The 12355-nt window shown below is 37.1% G+C and overlaps 1 protein-coding gene and 1 non-coding gene across 2 annotated transcripts; both read right to left on the bottom strand.

Annotated features, from left to right (window-relative positions):
* Positions 1–241: 241 nt before the first annotated feature.
* On the bottom strand, positions 242–10581 carry LOC104248680 (protein IQ-DOMAIN 9-like). The gene is made up of 6 exons (XM_009804983.2): positions 10222–10581; positions 8984–9089; positions 8405–8572; positions 6887–7114; positions 1218–1331; positions 242–1130 (listed from the first exon to the last, which is right to left on the bottom strand). Exons 2-6 carry the CDS (start codon positions 9056–9058, stop codon positions 789–791), a joined length of 927 nt encoding a protein of 308 aa, XP_009803285.1. The 5' UTR covers positions 9059–9089; positions 10222–10581; the 3' UTR covers positions 242–788.
* Positions 10582–12278: 1697 nt separating this feature from the next.
* Positions 12279–12352, bottom strand: TRNAI-UAU (transfer RNA isoleucine (anticodon UAU)). The gene has a single exon. It is a non-coding gene; the product is annotated as a tRNA-Ile (tRNA).
* Positions 12353–12355: the final 3 nt, after the last annotated feature.

The following is a 12355-nucleotide window of genomic DNA, read 5'->3' as shown; positions in this document are numbered from 1 at the left end:
TTGAATTAAAATTTAACGTTACAGAGAAAAAATCTCAATACCTCAGCTCAGTTCATTCTTCACCATAGAAATGGGTCCTTTTCTTCGCACTTGGGGCAATCTTTTTGCTTTCTCGATTACTATGTGACTCAGAAAATAAAAGGAGACAAGTGGAAAATAATTCACTTATTTAAGCATGCGTTTTTGTCAAAGCAAGATTATACCTGTAACTGAAGACACTGCCAATCTGAAAAGGAGAATGGGACACACAAAAAGACACAAATATATATTCATTGGAAGAATTCTTGCTGCTATAACCACAAATATGTAAAACAACAAGTCCGGTGTAATCCAACAAGTAGGGTATGAGGAGGGTAGTGTGTACGCAAACCTTACCCCTACCTTAAGACGATAGAGAGTTGTTTCCGATAGGTATGTAATTCTAGAAAAGCTGCTGCCTTGCCTTGTGAATGGCAAGGAAGAAAACAATCTATACAAATAAAAAGGCACCCCGCAATAAATAGACATCGGCACAGGATTATTCTGAGCACTCAAAGCTATAATATAAATACTCTTGAATGAGATATGACATCTATACACATTTTAACCTATGATGAATAACTTATCATCTCAAAGAAACATATGATAAGAAGAATTTGGAAAAACAATGGCGAACTCTCAGACAAAGCACTCCACATCCATCAACTCATGCCCGGTGATTAAACTTACACGATAATTTTTCTTCACCCCCATCCTCAGTAAAATGAAAAAACCCAAATGTCTTGGCTTCAAGATCGATCTCATCCTTTTCAGTTTGCTTCTACTACCACCTCTTGTTTGTCGGTGGTTGTCTCCTTAACTTTGCTGCTCACTTTTTGTGCAGCTACTTCATTTGGCTTTTTAGCTTTTACGGTGACTTTCCCATTAGGCAAAGACGATTTAACAGAAATTGGTGTTTTCTTTGTCGGAGTAGTACTACTTTTAGTGGTCTTACTTGCTTTACCATTGACTTTCTTTGGACTTGTGTGAACAGGAACTCGGCTTTCCCATGGTCGAGCAGCAACCCATCGATCCGTCCAGCTCCAGCCCCAATTAGCTTTGCTCATTTCATGATTACCCGATCCAAATACTGGGCTGGAATTGGCCCTCCACTGTAACATAATAATATTTCAGTGGTAGTTCCTGCTCTGAGATCGCAAATCTAAACACGTTGAAGATTGTTATCCGGTTTAACATACCTGATGTGAAAATGCATAGGCCATAGCACGCTCCCGTTTCGTTGCGGCTTCTTCTCTCTGGTGAATCCTTGCTAGAATAACTTCCATTGTTTCTGGGCCACCACTCCACTCTACCTGTCAGCCATTCACATAGCTAATATAAGTAGGATAATAAATTGCATGTTGGGTCAAGATTAGGAAAAAAAACTAAAGCAAAACGTTCTCAATTAAGATGATATTGTAGTTGTTCCATGTTTTAGAAATTTCACTAGGTGTGAATCAAATACTAAGGAAAATGAGAAAAAGCATAAATGTTAAAATTTCACTTATCTATGCTCTTGCGCCTTTAGATCTCTGATAAACTCATTCAAATATTATAGGACTGCAATTAGCCACACACACCACTTAGACCAATCTGATGAACTCTAGATTCATCTCTAAGCTATGGCGGAGAAAGCTAGAATGAAGAAGAAACAGACGAGAGCGCAAAATGAGCAGTTATGCTCTGTTTCTGTACATTTTATACTAATCTAACTACTTACTACTTAACCACCTAACTCCTTCTAACTACAACTAATCACAATACTAACTTATTACATATAATTAACTATACACAGCTGCCAATAGTACTTGATTCAACACCCCTTCTCTAGCTAATGGTTGAAAGATATCTTTTAACTTTAGCTCGGACATTAAGTAGTCATGCTGCGCCAAGGCTCTTTGTTAGAAGATCAGCCTGCTGTTCTTTAGTAGGCACATGGTGTGTTTTGATCAGGCCTTGCACTAACTTCTCGCGAACAAAATGACAATCAATGTCAATGTGTTTGGTTCTTTCATGAAATATAGGATTGGCTGCTATTTGAATAGTAGCTTTACTATCACAGTTAAGAGTTATAAGTAGCTCAACCTCCACCCCTAACTCTTTGAATAGCCATGTGACCATGTGAGTTCAGTCACTGCTATGATCATGCTCCTGAACTCTGCTTCTGCATAGCTTCTTGCTACAGTTTCTTGGTTCTTTAACTTCCATGAAATCAATGCATCCCCAAACTTCACCAAGTAACCTATAACTGATCTCCTGGTCTGTAGACATCCTCCCCAATCTGAGTCACAAAAATCTTCCAGTTTACCTGAGAATCTTTGATATACCTTACCATTCATGTTAGTCACATAGGGTCTGTTGCTATTCTTAAGGACCTAATAGTGTCTAATATGATGCATATTACTGACTTCAAATACAACCTTCTATCTGAGATGGGTTGTTATGTTCTTCCCTGATTTGATTTCTTCACTTTTCAGGAGCTCTTCAGTGGACAGGTGAGGGGGATTGGTAGAGAGGAACATGGACTGTATGTGTTCAACTTTACTCCAAAGAAGTCAGTAGCACTACAAGCTCAAAGTCAAAGCTCAGTTTTAGATACCTTGAATGTTCCAAGGCAAATAAACTCTATAAATACAATAAAGGCTCCAAATAAAGTAGTGAGTATAGCTGTGTGGCATAAAAGATTGGGTCATGCACCCCTAGATACTTTGCAGAAACTAAATGGTTCTTATGATTTTCAAGCTGTTGAATATAGTAGTAAAGACAAGCATTGTACAGTATGCCCCTTAGCTAAACAAACAAGATTACCTTTCTCTCTTAGCCCTACATTCTCCAAATCCTGCTTTCATACAATTTATGATGATGTTTGGGGTCCTTATAGAGTCCCTACCTATGATGGAAAGAGGTATTTCTTGACCTTGGTGGATGACTGTTTTAGGTATACATGGCTCTTCCTTTTACCTACTAAAGTTGAAGTTGTTGTTGCTCTTAGGTCTTTCTTTACTATGATTAAGAATGTCCACTCTACATCTGTTAAGTTTTTCAGATCGGACAATGGGTGTGAATTCTTCAATTCCCATATGTCAGAATTGCTACAATCTCTGGGGATTATACATCAAAGCTCATGCATCTATACTCTCCAGCAAAATGGAGTTGCTGAAAGGAGACACCGGTATATTCTAGAAGTTGCTCGAGCACTCAGATTTCAGGCTTCAGTACCATTAAGGTTCTGGGGAGAATGTGTTAGTATTGCTGTATACATCATTAAAAGACTCCCTTCAACTGTCCTTCACAAAAAAACATCTTTTGAGATCTTGTTTGGGCATTCACCTTCTTTACAACACATGAGAGCCTTTGGATGCCTAGGATATGTAACTACAGTTAGAAGACCTGACAAATTTGCTCCCAGAGCATGTCCTGTAGTTTTTCTTGGTTACTTTGCTACACAGAAGGGATATAAAATGTTTGGTATTCACACAAAGGAGTTTCATATTAGCAGGGATGTAGTGTTTAAGGAGGATGTCTTTCCTTTCAGCACTTGAACTCTACTAGTTCCACTTTATTCCCAGTTTTAGATATTTCTACTACTTCATCAAGTAGTCCTGCAGATGCTCAGTTCCCACCTTCTTCTTCTTCTTCTTTTCCTGCCTCTCCTATCTCTCCTTGTTCAATTGACCCTTCTATGCCTCTTTCACCTACTAGTTCCATTTTATTCCCAGTTTTAGATATTTCTACTGCTTCATCAAGTGGTCCCGATATTCCTATCCTAAATCATGATGCCATTAGGGTGAGCAGGCCACCCATATGGATGAAAGACTATATTGTTCCTGGTAAAGGAAGTGCACACTGCTGTTATCCAATATCAGACTGTGTCAGCTATGCCAATGTGTCACCTTCTTTTGGGGCTGCTTTAGCTGCTTATTCAGCCATTGTGGAGCCTAAAACTTACAATGAGGCAGTCAAAGATGCCAAGTAGATCTGCCTCTTGGGAAAGTTCCCATTGGATGTAAGTGGGTGTTCAAGGTCAAATATACCTCCTCAGGTGCAGTGGAAAGGTACAAGGCTAGGCTTGTAGCCAAAGGGTATAGCCAGCAGGAGGGGTTAGACTATACTGAGACCTTTTCTCCTGTAGCCAAGATGGTTACAGTCAGGTCAATTCTTGCCATTGCTGCAGCCAAGCACTGGGCCATCTTTCAAATGGATGTGCACAATGCTTTTCTTCAGGGAAACTTACTTGAAGATGTTTACATGGAGGTTCCTCCAGGGTTTGCTAGCCAGGGGGAAGCACAGTGTCTGCAAGCTCCATAAGTCCCTCTATGGGCTTAAACAAGCTCCTAGACAATCAAATAAGAAGTTAACAGATGCTTTACTACAACTTGGATTCACTCAAAGTCACTTTAACTATTCATTGTTCACCAGGAAAGTGGAGTGTGAGTTAATAGTAGTGCTTGTTTATGTGGATGATTTGCTTGTAACTGGGAGCAGCCAAAAGTTGATTCTTCAGAACAGAAATGACTTAAAGTTGAAGTTCAAAATGAAGACTTAGGGTGAACTCAAATTCTTCCTTGGAATAGAGTTTGCTAGATCATCTAAAGGAATTGTGATGAATCAAAGGAAGTATGCCTTGGAACTCATTGCAGAAATGGATCTTAGTGGTGCAAAACCAGCTGGTACACCTTTGGAAGCAAATGTAAAACTCACATCTGAAGAATATAACAGGTTCATTCATGATCAATCTTCTCTTGAAACAGAAGACAAGCTGCTAGCAGATGCTGGAAAATACCAAAGGCTAATAGGCAGATTACTCTATCTTACTATGACTAGAGTTGATATTGCCTATGTAGTGCAAGTTCTAAGTCAATACATGCACAAACCAAAGCAGTCACACATGAAAGCTGCATTGTGAGTGGTAAGGTATATCAAAGGTTCTCCGGGACGTGGTCTTCTAATGCATTCAGCTGAACTGGAGCTCCACTTGATGTTCCCTTGTTATTGAACAAGGTTGTACCTTCATTAACTTCAGAAACTTGAGAGGATTGGGACAGTGCTCTTCTGCTTTCTTCAGAAATAATCACTGAGTAAGCTTTGTTTATGGAAGGTCTAGGAGACATGTTCAAGATCTGATTGCTTGATTGAGAATATGTCTCATTTAGGCCTATGAGAAACTGTAACAGCCTTTGGTACTCAAAGTACTCAACATATTTCTTCGACTCTACACAGCCACACCCAGGGCAGGGTATAAGAACATCAAACTCTACCCATAGTTCCTTCAATTTTGAAAAATAAGGAGACACAGAAGACAATCCTTGGGCCAGAGTTGCAATTTGTTTATGCAGCTATAACACTCTAGAACCATTAACCTTATCAAATGTTTCTTTGAGGTCCATCCATACTTTGTGCGGACTCGAAGCATAGACCATGCCACTTAGCAATTCAGCACTCACAGAGTTCATAATCCACAATAGAACTATAGCATTACATTTTTCCCAAAGTTCATGAAGAACAGGAGGAAATTTCTCTTTTTGGATATCTTCCATCTACAAACCCTAGCTTACTTTTACCTAGCAGACTAACGCGCATAGTACTACTCCACAAAGTGTAATTCTCAAGTCCTGTCAAGCAGAGATGAGAGAACTACCTGGAGTGTCACTTGGTTGCAGAAACAACGGATGATGCTGATCGATCACTGGTGCTACAGCTACAGCTTCGTGAGTCGATCCATTGTCCTCGTCAGTAATCGCCATTGTCAACAAAAATCTAGCTCACACAAATGCCAATTGCTCAAAATCGATCTAACCCTAATTATGGGAATCGAAGCAATTGCTCAAACTCAAATGAGTAACTAACAGAAACAATTTAAGGAAGATGAATCTGGAGACCATGATGAACTCTAGATTCATCTTTGAGCTATGGCGGAGAAAGCTAGAATGAAGAAGAAACAGACGAGAGCGCAAAATGAGCAGTTATGCTCTGTTTCAACTAACTGAACTAACAAATGGAATAGTACTGTACATTTTATATTAATCTAACTACTCAACCACCTAACTCCTTCTAACTACAACTAATCATAATACTAACTTATTACATATAATTAACTATACACAGCTGTCAGTAGTACTTGATTCAACACAATCTCCATCTTATCTTCATATGAGAGTGATTACAAAGTTGTAAAGTTTAACCCCAAATAAGTTTCAGAAACCGGGATAGGTAAGCTTAAAAAGTATCCTACTTTAAACTAATATCCACAATCCAAGAGAGATCCTAAACATCTATAACTTTGAAACTTTTTCATTTTTTAAATAATACATTTTTTTAGCAAAAGACGTTGAAAAGTTTTGTTTGTGTGTTTGTAATTGCGCAATGTATATAGAACACAGTGCGATTAAGAAGGCATCATATGACTTGGAAACTGTCATGAACTCCTATAACATTACAGGAAAGAAAAAAAGAAAGCAGTTTAAGCATGGAGTTTATCACATTGTACTTGCATGAGAAGGTTTTTAGGTTGAATTGTGTTAAAGCAAAAGCATCAGATTATGAGAGATCAGTATCATGAATTATAACTCGTAAGAATGACAATCACGCGAACTGGAGCTTTCATTTTGATACAATGAGTTTGGGATACCTGACTTCTATTAACAGAGTTCCACGCATTCCTTCAACAAACAGTGGTTTATTCTATTTAACAGAATTAATAGATCTTTTATTGAAGGTTAACAGAAATAATAACTGTTGAAATATCAAGGAAAGAAACTCTCTTGACAGCAGAAAGAGAACTAGCAAATACTGATTTGGAGGCTTCAAAGACTGGGGAGAAAGATGGTAAGATAAACAATTAGTGAGCACAAGAGCATCGCTGACTAACCTCTAAATTTTGGAGCTTTGCCTCTAGCTTCAATTGATTCTCCAGCTTCTTCCGCTCAAGACGCCCTTCCGTTACCATACGAACACGGCGATCTATAATCTCAGTTTGCATCCTGTTCCACGAGTGGATATAGTTCAAAGCTGATGAAGCTTGTTTTTTCACCGACGGACGTTGTGTCAGGGACTGTAACCTTGCATTTCCTTTCAATCGACGTAAAGATTTCCTAGCCTGCAAACGGAGAAAACTCTATTCAACCTAAAGAGAAGAGTTGAAGCACCTTCTTTGGATGACTCAGACGATAGCAAGACAATAGCGTCATGTAAGATAAGAGAAAATGACACCAGTAAGAACCAGAAAATATTGGCCTGAGATGAGTTTAAATGGAGTAATATGGTCAATGAGGACTCATATAGTCGACCCCAACTAGTTTGGCACTGAGGCGCAGTAGAAGTAGTAGTAGTGGTAGTTGTAGTCGTAGTTGTTACAAAGGTTTGAAAGATACACTCCCAATCTTATTTGTTACACAATTTATCAGCTGATTAAACAGATCTTTGGTCTAAGAGTGCAACATCTAGCTGAGACACCGTGAAGGGCACAATCTGATAGCCCTTTGTTGAGTGAAAAGAATACAAATCATATACAACAGTCTGTCACGTACCAATGGGAACCTAAGAGGTCTCTCACTGCATGTTTTGAGGTTATAGAGATGCTCATCTGACATCAGTGGTTCAATTTGTACTAAATAAACCAATAAGCCACCCTGGCAGGATCGGGGATATTTTACTAATATTAAAGGATTTCACTAGTTAAAGGAGTGATCAAAGAAGTGCAGTGGCAGTACAGAAAAGATACCCAAACCATTTTGCAGGATATGATACTTCTCCCCCCCCCCCTTTTTTTGAGACTGCAATCCTACTTTATAGCATGATTAAAATGATTTGACAGGAAGTACATTACTTATAATCTTCTGTCACAGTAATAACAGAAGATAGCTTTTTCCCATGCCATGAAATAACATACCAGTAAATATCAGCAACTCCAAAGTCCAAACTAAAGTCATAGTTTTATTTTACCCATCTTCTGTCACAGTAATAGGAAAGACGGCTTTTTCCCATGCCATGAAATAAGACACCAGTCAATTTACCAGCATGTTCCAAGTAAAGTCATAATTTTAAGAATCCTATTCCCTGGTGCCCCAACCCCGCTCAAAGATACAAAAGAAACCATAAAGACGAATTGCATGTGAACTGTAAACAATTAGGATGTTTCAGATATATAAAAAAAGATAAAATGCACATATGCGATTCCTTAATTTGTTAGTGTCCTAAATTTGGGAGTGTATCTCTGACGATCAGGACTGTAGACAAATGAAGGTTTATATCACTCTGTAACTGCATTGCGTCTCAAGAGAAGTTATTAGAAGAAAAAAGTCACTCAAGAAATATTTAATCGCAAGAAGAATACATTAAAAAGCATCTATATGTTATTATAAATAATAATTAAATACTATGCTTTTACCACGTAAGCACGGAATGCTGTCTGAATCTTAATAGCTGCTCTGTCATCAATAGGCATTCCCAGCTCTCTCTGATTCTTGATCAAGACACCATTGGTTATTTTGGATGGCTCTTTCTGGAGGGGATCATCCCCTTTGCATCCATTAGACTTTTTGATTGCTGATGTTCCCTGTCTCAAACTAAAAATATGAATCCAGTTGACCTTACAAAGTACCGGTGATTCTAAAATTGATAATGAAAATATAGAAGGAATGAGTTGTCATGGATATCAATTAATGATACAACTTGTGGCCTGAAGAGTACAAATTTTGTCTGAAGCACCATTCGGGGTCTTTCGTCATCTCATTCGATCCAAAAGAAAAGGTAAAAGGAAAAGAAGGAAAAAGAAGAGAGAAAAGAACAAAGTCTTAACCTAGATAATCAGAGCCAGCAGCCTGCTTGTTCCTAAGATACTAAATACACTGTTTATCAAACACCTTCCCTTTCTTGTCCACAATTGCTATCACATATGTAACTCTAATACTGAGTACAGATATCTAAGGCAATTCATCAGCAAAAAGAGACAAGTGCGGTAGATTACCTTTAATTTTTTAGATTTCCCATCCTTTGATTTTCTCATACCAATTACATTCTTAAGCCAGTCCGCAGAACCCATTGCAGGTGCTTGTTATATATGTCTTACTCTGCTGCAAATCACAACGAACATGGAACTGTATTAGTTGTAAACATATCCAGATTGAAGGTTTATTATTTTACGTAAGCCAGGCTCTTATATTCTCTTAATCAGAGGGTTAAATAGAAAGCAGCTATTTCAAATGGTTGCATTATCCATGAAAATATTCATTCAACTGATCAAGCTGACAACACGAAGTCCTTTTACCCATACAAAAGAAAAAGAGGGGAAGTAAAGAATACTCTAATCGTGGGAAATTTCATGTTGCCTAATATATGTTTAAACTAATTTCAGGCAGCACTAAGAAAATCTAGGTTTGTATTGTATTTATGTTTCCTTTTGAGGACTTGATGATGGTCTTCTGAATATATCCGAGTTACTTTATAGGCAGCACCAATTTCTTATAGCATAAGAGATAGAGAAACAAGAGAATGACACAGGCAGCACCAAATTCTTAGTCGCTTGCCCGTGTAGACTCTGGTGTTTACTTCACATTTCTCATTGGGGGCCGCAGGATGGTGAGAGATTTTGGTTGACTACAACTCTAGAAGGAAAATTGAGATCATTTCTACCTAAAATCAAAGCCATTATATTTGTGAATACATTACTTTTATTTCTCAAGGGTGAACTAGCTAAGGCAAATATATGGACTAAACTCTGCGGAGCGTAGGTTATACTCCATTAATTACCAATTTACCATAGCAAGATATAAGTGGTTCTTACTTAAGGCCACTGATCTTAAAATTCATCAATCCATTTATCAGTAGGGTAAACTCAACAAGTTACTAAAAACATCTTAATTTCAATATGGACTCTCAAACTATAAGCTTCGATTCAATACCAAAAGTTCCTCCTAATAATTTGACTTGACTGGATAGTAATAGATCATCAGCTACAAAATTGTAAAACGCTTAGAGGCAAATACTCACAGAAACAATATGAAGGAACCAATAATCAATTAAGCTGAAACCTTTGATTGTTTTTCCCCATTACCAGACAGATTCTAAATTCTATTTCAAATTTCAAGAAACTGAACAGTACCCAGATACATATTTACACCATAAACAAAGAATAACACATAAAATTGCAAAATTGAAACACACAACACAACAGAGTAAACAAATTGTGTGTAGGACAAAGCATACCAGGAAAAAAAAAACTTCACATGTAGGCTCAGCTATAGCCCTTTCTAGCAAATGGATATCTCCAAAATGCGAAGAAGAAACAGAATAAAAAGAGGAAAATCAATTAATTGCAAGAGTAGTGATGGCAGTGCAAAAAAAAAAAGGATGAGTAGAAGAGAAGAAATACTTGAGAAAAAGTGACATAAAAAGAAAAGAAAGAAAGAACAAATGGTTGGTATAATTTGTGATTGTGTGGAATATGGACATTTGTCATGGCCCCATGACACAAAATAACAGAGCATGTTTTCCAAAAGAAGTTGAACTACCAAGGAATCAGATGGATATAAATATTTTTTTTTAAAAAAAACAACAAAAAGAAAAGTACTCCATCTGTTAAAATTTGAAGAAGAACAAAGGGCCTGTTTCTCCTCTATCAAAGGAGGGCTAAACAAAGTCCAATAAAGCATGTCAACAAAATAAATTGCTGCTGGTAGGGACAGCAGAATAACCAGCTGTTAACCATGGTTTGATTAGGATGGTTCTCATCTTTAGCACAAAAAAAATGATATAGGAGAAGTTTATGGCATAGTGTAGTTGGCGTTCCTTTTTTTTATTAATTTTTTTTTTAAGGAGTAGTTGGCATTCTTTGAAGAGAAAAATACTTCTGCTTCTTTTTATAGACCATCTATCAAGACAAAGGAAAATTTTATTCGCATGCATTTGAGTAAAAGAGTAGGACCTTTATTTATCTTTTTTAATTTCTTCTGACATATACAGTAACATTACTGTTTGTTTGAACTAAATCTTGAAAGATGTTACCTTTTTATTATTTCTTAAAATCAGTTTTCCTAAATTATTAAATACTGAACTTTTTGCTGTTTTTGAAAGAAAACACTAATTGTAAAATTTGAAGAAACTCCAAAACTTCAACTGACACTTGGATTTGAGAAAATAAGCTTATGTTGTTAATTTTCTTCGATGTCTTCCATCTTTTCATGGCACAAATGATTGAGGATATGATACAGAAATATTATGCCGCATAAGAATTAAGAATTCTCTAGTGAATCTGGTCTAGTGTAATTAACTAGTCTTTTCTTGTCCCTCCTTAAACTACATTTTTTAAGGTCAGGCTGGGAATTTTTTATCAAAAGAAAATACGTAGGACAATATCTTTAGAAAATGTAGGTATGTATATGTCCCTTTGCATGTATTTGACGGTAGCCCCAGTTTTCAAGAATGTCTATAATCTAATAAAAAAACATATTTGCTCGATGATTATATAAAGTTTTAAGTAACGATCAGGGACGGATTTAGGGGCGCAAGGCTGTTTACCCGAACCCCTTTTCCGAAAAATTATAACTGTATATATAAAATAAAATCTATTTTTTACCTCTATATATTATGTTTTGAATTCCCTTTACATAGTCCAAACGCATGGCTTAATGGTTGAGGGGGTTTAAAGCAATTATGAGGTCATTGGTTCAATTCCCATTAGCTTACAGTATTCTTTAAATTTTTTAACTTATTCCTTTTTTAACCCCCTTAGTAAAAGTCCTGCCTCCGCCACCGGTAACGATTAGTCAAAAATAATACTCCTACACAACATGCATAGTGCGACACACAAATAATATAACTTTTAAACTATGATAATTATCAAATATTCAGCTTCATAACTAGGGTTAATGGGGTAAAAGTTAGAAAGAGAAATTATCCCTACAATTTGATCTGCTTAATGTGCCAAGCATAATAATAGGAGAAAATAAAACGGAAAACAATGAAGATAATGATTGAAGTTAGTTAATTTCACATAAGATAAGCATAATCTCAATCAATCTTGATTGTTCTTGCTGTTATATGTTAGTTGCTGAATAGTTAAGGTGATCATTAAAGTTGTGCAATAATGTCACAACAAATAATGTTGTAAGGTATGAAAAAATATAAAGGAAAATATTGGAGTTAGGTGCATCGGGCCCTACCATAATTCCGTGCCTGGACCCAATGCGATAAGACCAACGGGGCCGAAAATACGTAGCTACAGAAAGATAGCCCCAGAACTAGACCCTGGGGCATGAAAAAGCTGGTCCCGGCGGGGCTCGAACCCGCGACCTTCGGCTCATAAGACCAACGCTCTAACCAACTGAGCTACGGGACCATG

The sequence above is a fragment of the Nicotiana sylvestris genome, chromosome 2 (assembly GCF_000393655.2).
Source record: "Nicotiana sylvestris chromosome 2, ASM39365v2, whole genome shotgun sequence".
Classification (NCBI taxonomy): Eukaryota; Viridiplantae; Streptophyta; class Magnoliopsida; order Solanales; family Solanaceae; genus Nicotiana; species Nicotiana sylvestris.
Note: the sequence above shows the minus strand (reverse complement) of the source record. Positions and strands in the feature narration are given on the sequence as shown.